The sequence below is a fragment of the Vicia villosa genome, linkage group LG3, assembly GCF_029867415.1.
Source record: "Vicia villosa cultivar HV-30 ecotype Madison, WI linkage group LG3, Vvil1.0, whole genome shotgun sequence".
In the NCBI taxonomy this organism is placed as follows: Eukaryota; Viridiplantae; Streptophyta; class Magnoliopsida; order Fabales; family Fabaceae; genus Vicia; species Vicia villosa.
Genome location: NC_081182.1, coordinates 206,438,181 through 206,448,902, shown reverse-complemented (window position 1 = coordinate 206,448,902; position 10,722 = coordinate 206,438,181). Strand labels below are relative to the sequence as shown.

At 31.7% G+C, this 10,722-nt stretch overlaps 1 protein-coding gene across 1 annotated transcript; it reads right to left on the bottom strand.

The window, feature by feature from the left end:
- Positions 1–2,721: 2,721 nt before the first annotated feature.
- LOC131657203 (dirigent protein 21-like) lies at positions 2,722–3,291 on the bottom strand. Its single transcript, XM_058926672.1, has one exon. The coding sequence runs from the start codon at positions 3,289–3,291 to the stop codon at positions 2,722–2,724; it is 570 nt and encodes a 189-aa protein (XP_058782655.1).
- Positions 3,292–10,722: the final 7,431 nt, after the last annotated feature.

Genomic DNA, 10,722 nt, shown 5'->3' with positions numbered 1-10,722 from the left:
GATCTTAATATCGGTTACTTTGACATAAATAGAGAATAAGATCGCCCCAATTAATTTAAAGACTCTGTTCTAATTTAAAAAATAAAGTTAAAAAAAATATAAATTTATACCAATATTTTTAAAACACCGATATAAATCATAGGTTTTAAAAACAAAATATAATTTTACACCTATTTTTAGAAAACGGGTGTAAAATAGTTTTTCAAAACACATTATAATTAGTACATATTAATAAAGAAATATTTTGTTAAGATATAATGAAGTATTAATATCATAAATAATATATATATATATATATATATATATATATATATATATATATATATATATATATATATATATATATATATATATCTTTTTGCAAATATAATCAGTTAAAAAATAATAAATATTTAATTTTTATGTCAATTTAATGTTAAATAAATTAGATTTTGTAATAATATAAATAATATCGTCCTAAGAATAGAAATTTTGAAAGATAATATGTTATTATTAGTAAGAAATAATAAGTGTGTGTGAGATTTGTTATTATAGAGATCTAGTTTTAAAAGTTAGAAGTAATTTTAAAAAAATAGAAGTTATTTGAAGAAAATGAAATATAAAAAAAATATTGGATATTTACACATTCATATGATAGTATGAGTTATTAGACTACAATTAAAAGTTTGTTCTAAATAAGAGTTTAAATTGCATGCGTCGTTCGCTGATAGCAATTGCATTTGTGGGGTCAATAACACATGATTTACTTTCTTACAATTAATATTCCAATTAAGATATTATTTAATTATTTATCTGTTATCTATAATTTAATTATTATTTGGAGACCCTTAAAAATGTGGGGCCCTGTGATGTGACTCTGCTTGCGCAGACACAAGGTCAGGTCTGACAGAGAAGATTGAGATGGAGGTTAAGATTAGAAATTTCATTATCTTTTACTGCAGAGATAAAGTATGGGAGAACTCGCAAGGGAGAAGACCGCAGATGAAATGTGGTTAACGCTTGAATTATTGTATATGACCAAGTATTTGACTCATAGGTTATATTTGAAATAACAACTCTAATCATTTCATATGGTGGAGAACAAATTCATTGAGGAGCAATTAATGGTATTTCAAAAATTTATTGATGACTTACAAAATATTGAGGTGAAACTTGATGAAGAAAAAGACGTACTCTTGTTGAGATTGTTACCTAGATCTTTTAATAACTTAAAGGATGTCATTTTTTATGGTAAGAAAATTAAAATCACCTTGGAGGATGTTCAATCAGGTATTAGAACTAATTAGTTAATCACGAAAAAAAAAAGTTAAAGGTCTGTGATAATGAAGACTTGAATATTTTAAGAGAATGGATGTGAGAGTGTGAGAAACCAAGTGAGAGTATGATCTTTGCATACTAGGCAAACAACATAGAGTGGAGTTTGGGAATGATATGCATAATTCTAGTGAATCATTTCAATATGTTCACTCATATTTTTGGGGTCTAACAAGGGTGAAAACTAACAAGGTGGTTTCTATCTTAGTGATTGATGATTTATCTAGAAGAGTGTGTTCATATTTTGAAGTGTACAAGTCACACTTTTAAAAAATTATGATCATCTTGTGTGTTCATATTTCAAATAGCTTTACATAAAAATCATTTTTAAAATACATCATTTTGAAAAAATAGTGATTTTACTATGTTTTAATCTTTAATAATGGATATTTATATTAGAGGAAGTCAAAGTTACTTTTTCAACTTTTCAATTTATAAAGAACGAATTTACAAACTATAATAATTAAAAAAATGTTTTTATAAAAAAAATCATTTTTTAAAAATATAAAGATAAATTTTATTTTCTTAAAGGTAAAACAGATATATCTCTATTATCTAATTTATTTTATTATTTGATTTATTGAGAGTGAATCTGGTGGTTTGAAATCTAATATGCTACAAACGAGATGGGTTTTAGTAGTTAGGTCTTTATCTTGGGGGAATTCTTTCTTTTTTTTTAAAAAGACATATAATGGTCAAAGTACAAGTGCACTCGAAACAGGCACAAGAAGTATCCATCCCGAGAAAAGCCTACAACAAAAGCTCAAATCAAAACAACAAAAAACAATCCCAACTGCAAAACAGGTGGATTAGAGCCCACAGAAAACATAATCCAAATAAGGCTAGATCTCCCCCAAAACAAGGAGACCTTACTATAAGGTTAGAAACATGAAAGGATTCTCAAGTCAAGCTGAGAAGGAACAAGAATATCCCACATACTTACCAATATATCAATTCCAAGCGAAAATCATATACTCTTGTCTTCCATGTCTTTTGATGTCAAAAAAAATTGGTGGTGATAATGTTCTTTTTCTTGTGTTTCTTTTTTATCTTTAGTTGTATCTTGGTCTATGTTCTATCTCTGTCCTACTCTTGCTGTTTTTTCACCCATTCTATAAATAAAAACTATATTATTAAGTTTAGTACACTATACAATTTAATATTTGTTAGTCCTTAGGGCATCGGAAAATAGTTTTATAAACACAAGTTGTTACTTATGTCAATGTAATATTTACACAACTTTTGTAATATAAAGTTATCCCTTTTTGTTTCTTAATCAATATTCTTAGATTACTCATTAACATTCTTAATAATAAAACATCAAGAGTACAATTTTAATTTTTCTGATAATTCAAAACAACTACTTCATTGTAATAATAACCCTAAAAACAAGACCTTACAAGAGTTCTAAGGATGAGAAACAGTGACATTATACTCAACAACAAAATTTTCAGAAGTAGAAATCTCATAAAGACTCTTCACAACAGCATAACCTCTAGCAAACCTAAATACACCAGTGCCACCAACAATAGGCATTTCTCTAACAGTATCTTGAACAGGATTCCTTCCAAGCAAACTAAGAGTACTACCAGCAAACTCACCTTCAATAAAAACAAGATTGATCAACATTACCAACCCGCGGTCATTCAAAGACGCCGAACCGAATATTCCTTGAGCTCTACCAACAGGTTTTGAGGTTAACTCTTGTTGTAATGTTAAGAGGTTGTCCATCATGAATGATGCTCCAAATCCAGTTGGTGAGTGAGTTGATGGATCTATGATTTTTATAACTGTTGGATTTTTTCCTTCTAGGTTTTCATGGTAAAAGAAGTGCAAATGGGTTGTTTTTTCTGTGTTTTGTTGATTTGTTGGTAACATGATGTTGGAATGTTCAAAGAAGACTCCATTGGTTGTGGAAAAATTAACAAGTATGAGAGTGAGAGTGAAGAGAGAGAAGAACCTAAGAGTTGTAGCCATTGGAGGGTGTAATTTTATGATGAAGTGTTTGACACTTATATAGAGGTTTTTTAATTAGGCTTATAGGTGTTGAATATTAATATTTTATTTATACCCGATCTTAGCGAGGGATTATAAAAAATTAAGCAAGGTTAGTATAAATTAGTTTTAAATTTTCGACCAATTAGTATGAAGTATGTGATAGTAATAATGTTTAATAGACAATTACAAAATAGACATACATGGCAAGATATGATAATGAATTTCTATCAGATGATTATGTAATTTACATCGAGGGTATTAAACCATTACACTTAACATTTATTTATTATTTTATACAAATATTCTATTTGAAAAAAATTTAAAGAATTTATTTTCCAATCTAGTTGTTACCTTTTAAAGTTCTCTCTTCTCTTCCCTTAAGACTCCAGAACAAAATTTTAAATTGTGTTTGAAAGATTTTTGCAGGAAATTGGAAAGGAAGAGTTTACATGTATGTATGTTATATGTATGTCCATGCGTATGTATATATGTATGCATGCAAATAAGTAAGCATGCATAATGGATACATGTATGTGTGTATGTGGGTGTTATATGTATGTGTGTGTGATTTTTTCCTGGTCGTTTGCAAGGCGTAGAAAATAAAAGCCTAATTACGAAGCAGCAAGATACTAAACGCGGTATAGGTAGATCTCTTTCTCCGCGTCGCTAATAATTTATCATATGAATGTCATGCCAATCATCCAGATCAATCCAACAACTAACTGCATCCAACAATGTTTCACATGCGTGTAATTATCAACCATCTTTCCTATTTAAAGAGGAAAATTTGTCACTTCACAAGTATTCAAATCATTTTCCATTCAAATTTCACTTTTCACTCTCTTACATACATAAGTGTTTCAGTGCTAACCTTGCATGTTAGCATCCTCTCCTCTGCGTCGGAAATTTCAAACCACCACATCAGATTGTGAATCCACTATTTCTTATCAACTCTACGGATCATTGACTTTGTCTATGAGAATTGGCTTCTAATTGCAACGACTCTCCATGATCTAACTTCTCTTGTTTCAACTAAATCTCTTCAGATAGAAATCCCTACCTCCGTCGATCGAAGCACATATCTCCATTTCCTAATCACCTCTGCCATATTCAGATTTAAACTTTCCTCCTTTAAAGCATCCATCAGATTCGTCAACGATGGAGGTATCCAAAGTTACTCGCCTTGTCGTCCAACAACAGGTCATCGATGTCACTAAGGTTACCATGAATCTTACATTTCCTCCTCATAGGATGAACGATCAAGTCTTGATGACCGCTTCATTTATTCCCCGCCACAAATTCTTGTCCAACCTTAGACATACTATGGAGCGTTTCAACCTCCTCCATTTTTCGGATCTACACTGCATTTTCAACTACGTGAACCTTCATTTAGACCTACATCACTACTTGCAATGTTTGAGCAATAAATGCTTCCCGATATTCATCACTTGCAGGCTAATATTGGTTTGCAAGGACCCAACGATCTTCTAAACAAAGTCTACAAAATGGTGCAGAAGCATAACTCACAAGCCTTTGAAGAAAGACTAACTTGGATTGAAGAAATTTTACACAACACCAATCCAAGGAAAAACACTCTGAAGGAGGTAGCTTCACATAAAATCCTCATTTCTGAACCAAGAAGGGGTCTATAAGAGGTCCAAATATCACCAAGCTACTGACGGCATAAACACCATACTACTTCCCCTAGTCTCGAAGAAGGAAGGGGTAGCCATACTACTCTTGAGGTTCGCCGCCCTAGGAGGAAGGAATAGTATGAGGAAGATTATTTCATCGTGACATTGAAGGATAACCCCATGTCTACCCCCATTCTAGATAGCGAAATCCCAAAGCCACCAAAGAAGCTTATGAAGCTCCAAAGCTACAACGGGAGTGGAGATCCATATGAAAACGTCGAGCATTTAGACGACCGACTAGATTATTATCATGTTGACGGAGATGTGATGTGCAAGCTCTTTGCACTAACCCTGGAAAAATTAGTTGTGGTCTGGTACAAATCCCTTCTGGACGGAAGCAATAACTCTTGGTCCGACTTGTGTGAAGTTTTTACCGCATACTTTCCTTCCAGGGAAGAGGCAACTAACCACCATGGTCGTGCTTAGCGGAATCATACACATAAAGAAAAAAACAAGACACAGATACATTTAGTGCTTCGTCAAGGTGGTCCTTGTTGTTGGAGGCTTGGATCAAAGCCTTAAGCGTTAGATCTTTGAGAAGGGCCTCATGCCATATTATGCATTCCGAGAAAAGTTAGGTTGCAAAAACGCCAACAATCTGAAATATTTGTTTAGTATAGCACAATCTTACATCAACTACGTGAAAAAACTCTTGGATGACGGGGTTAGTCGAGTACTGGGAGGTGCATGAAAGTGAATGCAGACCTCGCCAAAGGTATATTACTTATACTCCCGTAAACACTTCACAAGAGAGAGTCTTGAAGAAGAGTGTAAACATAGAGTTCAAATAGGCCAGAATAAGGAACCCATATACCGTCAAGGAGTTCGCCTATATTGATAAGTCCAAATAATATTATTTTCACAAAAGTCATCACCACAATACTAACAATTGCATCTAGCTGAAAGATACAATTGAAGTGTTAATCAATAAGGGTTGGTTGTACGAGTATACCAAGGATGGCAAGAGGGGTCGAGAAGACTATCCAAAGGGAAACTAATCCCTTCAGAAAACCATTGAAGTTATGGTCAGGTCAAGGGAAAAGAGGTAAACAGCAAGGAAGATGAAGGGCATAATTGGAAGCGATAATATATCGCTTCCATTACGAGAGGTACCCCGAGCGCGAGCAGCCTTTCTAAGAACAAAATGAAAAGGAAGATAGTTGAGTTAGTGGTCATCAACAAGAATGGCAGAAGCATTTAGCCATGAACTTGGAAAGGTCAATCCTCGGATTCCAGATAGCGAGAAAATTAGGGGGGACTCCAAATGAAAATTTTCCTTTGGTAATAACGGCCATTACTGCCAACTTTGACGTCTCTAGATTTCTAATTGATGGCAGAACCTCCTGCGATATCATGTACTCGGATCTCTTCAAGAAGGTGGAGCTAAAGAATGAAAACTTATGGCCCTACAAAGGGTCCAAGGTACATGACTTTAATGGCACGGTAACTCGTCCTATGGATACATCAAGCTTATGATCACCTTAGGAGAAGAGAGAGACATCAGGACTATTGACTCTCAATTTTTGGTAGTCCCTTGCAAGAGTGTCTACAACAGCATCATGGGTCGGCCCATCCCCGAAACGCTAGATGCAATGATTTCCCCTATCCATTTCAAGATAAAGTACAATAATGTGTATGATGAGCCAGTGACGATAAGCGCCGACATTTTTGGAGTAAAGAGAAAACAAAGGTAAAGTTATGAAAATCAACATGGCATCCTTGATTGGGGAGATGAAAAACATGGTTGTCCAACCCTTGTGAAGAAAGCATGCCGTCTCGGCCAAGTAAGCAAAAGTAATTGATCTAGAAAAATTTGAGAATATTTGTGGCCAACAAGCAATGGCATAGCCATTTGGTTATTCTAAATTCATGTCGCTTTTGTAAAAACCAAAAGATTCTAATGTATTATAATTAATTTATTAAAGAAAGGAGGAATTTTTGCTAAATTATCTCATTTCGTTGTGATTATGATAAGTAACGATGAGTTTGGTGTTCGACTAAAGAGATCTAAGTCTCATCACAAAGACTCAAGAATGTTGTCATAAACACTGTAGGCATAACACTAAAGTGATCAAAACTTCATGATTTCAATGCAGACACGCAAAAAAAGAAAGCCTTAAAAGTATAAAATAAACTGCTCAAACCCGCTCCCCCTTCTCTTAGTAGCTAGTCACTTCATATATCGTGGTGGGTCCGCCAAAGCATTAACCTTGAACAATATTTGGCATGGGAAAGGGTACCAACCATTGACCGGATATGGTCCCTAGAGACGTCCAATAAACTTTGATCACAAACTCGAAGAAAAAGGTCATGGCTACATAGAATAGGGGACACATGTGGATCATCTGTCACTCCTTAAAACGACATGTAAGAATATCTTCCTAGATTCATTGTTTCCCAAAAAACGAATGTTCCATTAGGCATCTCTTCGCGATGACGGCATAAGCGGGTAGTTTCCTTTACTACAAAATCTTTACCCCTCATAACAAGAGACAAGGGTGGGAACAACTGTTCTTGACCTACAAAGGGGTCCAACAAAGCACAAAAGAACAACATATGTAGGAATTGAAGTATGATAAAAATAGACAGATATAATTTCATGCATCCTTGGGTTACATCATCTAAAAAACGCATTTCTCGCCATTAGATTCATCTAGTGGTCATCCGCATTTCACGCTGATTTTCATATTTCAGTTTCTAACAAACTCTCTTATTTAAAAGGGATCAGCGCACCACTCTTAGGTATGAGTTTCGCCCCACATTCGATATCACACTTTTAATTTTCTTCATTGACTTGAGTGTTTGAGTGTTAACCTAGCAAGTTAGTCTCACTCCACCGCATCGAAACTTAACTCTATCGTGAAGCGACGATCAACTCAACTTCTCTGCCATTTAGAGAACTTTGCTTATTTTCCCAACCATCAATATATTTAGAGAATTTTCCTTGCAACCCGAAATTATACTATTTTTCATTATTCCAAAAATATCTTCGGTTAAATGAGAATTTTTGGTCTAAGATTAAAATTTCTAGTATATATAAAATTATGGGTATATATAAAATTTCTGATAAAGTTGCAATTAGTTTAAAAAATTTCAAAATTTGTGATAAATTTTGAAATTTTCAACAAAATTTTGAAAACTATGAAATTGTTGGTAAAATCTCCAAAAAAAAAAAAATCAAAATTTACTGTAAAATCTATTGAAATTTTCAAAATTTCCGATAAAATTTCCAATAAAATCTACTAGAAATTAAAAAAAAATCTCAGAAATTTCAAATAAAAATCTCTTTTTTTTATAAATTTTGGTATGTGCTTGAAATTTTTGGTATCAACCTGGAGATTTCAAATTTTTTAGTGTAAATTTTGAACAAAGATATTTTGATCTTTTGATACACTTCAGGGGTGTCGGTCCAAGTGTCAGTGTGGGAATCACAAGTTAATGTCTCATATTTTTAATGAGATTCAAAATATATATTTTTTAAATTTTAGTTTAAAGTGAGACTCTTAGAATAGTGATGACAAAAGACTGATTTCAATAACCATCTTACATGACACTCATATATAGGAGACATCATAAGACTGCATATTTATGTTATCTGCTTCTCAAACTCAAACATTGATATAAACAAACCCCTTTTACTCAGATTTGTCATTCTGCATTGTTTTGTTTCTCTAATTATCAAAAACATAGTAACATTCTTGCCTTAAATAATAATATATTACTACAGAGAATCATATTCCTAATACAATCTACAATATAAGAAAGGTATATGCTTTGGAAAACCCCATTATGCCCCTCTGCTCAATTAGGCCATCCAGTGTATGCTCTCATCAACCAGCATTCTACTTTCTTTTATATTCTTCCCATCTTTATTTCTTATTCTTTCAACCTTTCTTTCTTATACTTCCCATTTGCCTCTTCATTTTCTTTTCCATAATGCTTCGATGGAAACAAATATATTTTATTAACCTGCTTTCACATCAGCTGTGGTATAGCAGTCTGCACAACCTAACCTTCTTTTCTTGCAATGTTGCATTTGCTACTTTCAATACAAGCCTTTTATTTTGCTTCTCTCTTCAACATCCTTCTTCAAACCAGAAACAAAATTCTTCTTTATTGCTCAGCTCTCATTTTTCTACTTCCATTCTTTTCTCAGATTCGTTCTCCTCATTCTACACTTTTTTTTTCTTCCACATTTTTCTTCTCTATCTCATTCTTATCTTCACTCTTCTTCTTTTGTTATAACTTTTAAAAATTAACTTATTTTCTTCTCAAACTTAGCTCTTTTTATTACATTTCTGCTTCTTCTTTTTTTTGCAGGTTATAAATTAGATCTGGAGAAAAGTAAATGTGGAGAAAAGAGGTATGAAAAAAATTAGATCTCCAAGTGAAACGTTCACTTGGTTTGTATGCATGTTTAATGTTTGATATATGAATTTTCCTCAAACAAAATCAAATGAGAAGGTCTTTATTTTATTTCAATTAATTGTTAATAACTTAAGAGAGTAGTAATTTCGAAATAACTTGTCTCAATTTTTTTCTTCATGAATACTAATGTTAAACGCTCTAATGTTTTTTTCTTCATTTCTGCTCTGCTGTTTTCTTCTTCATCATTTGTTTATCCAAATTATTTCAAAATAATTAATTTACTTTTATATTAAATAAAATTAGAATTAATATTATTTTATAATTAATTTCTTGTATCACTTCCCTTCATTTTACCATTTTTCTTTTTCTATACTTTTTTAAAACACTGATATAAATCTTTTCAAGACCATTAGTGCATCTTTTAATATTATGTTTATTGGTTTTTTCTCCATTGATGGGAGGAGAGAGAATCGAGTTAATGGTAGGGAGGAGAGATAATTTTTTTCTGATTTTCTTTTTAATGCTTTGCTACCTAATTAATTATTCTTTTGATTATCATATGGGGAAATAATGTAGGTAAAGAGAAAAAGAGAGAATCTTTTTTAATATTTTTTCTGACACAATGTCTCCTCAATGTTTAAGTGATTTATTTATTATTTTTTCCTTTTTTTGAAAATCGTGATTCATGATTCATCTCTTATTGTGGCTTGGTTTGCTTCTAGCTGGAATTAAGAAAATAAATAAATTCATGTATACTTATTTTTTCATTATGTTATTTCATAAATTCTTATTAGTATTTTTTGTTACTTTTAATTTTATGGGTTTGATAATAGACTACTAACTATATTATGGTATATGTATATTCAATAATACATATTCAAATCATTACTTTTATATTTTTTATAATGTTTCTGTTTACATTAATTTTATATAGTTCCTTTTAATTATTTTTGATATTATATTATATTTTATAGAAATAATTTTTAATATTTCTGTCTATATTAATTATTGTCTTATATTAATTTTATGATATTTGTAGTGGGTAGTATGATATTTTATAATCATGAGTTTTTTTATCACAAAAGTGTGATCATAACTTTTTTATAAAACACGATTAAATATTTAGAATCTCTTCACTTGGAATAAAAGCTTTTACTTGAAAAAAAATCATATACATGATTCTGATATTAAATATGATTTATTTTCCCTTGCTTTCTATTTAAACTTAATTATTTATTTTAATGTTTATTAATAGTTTTTTTATTTATTTCACTTGATATAAATTTATTTGTTGACATAAATTTTGTAAAGTCATCCGCCTGATAGGAGTTTTGCAGGAGTGCATTGG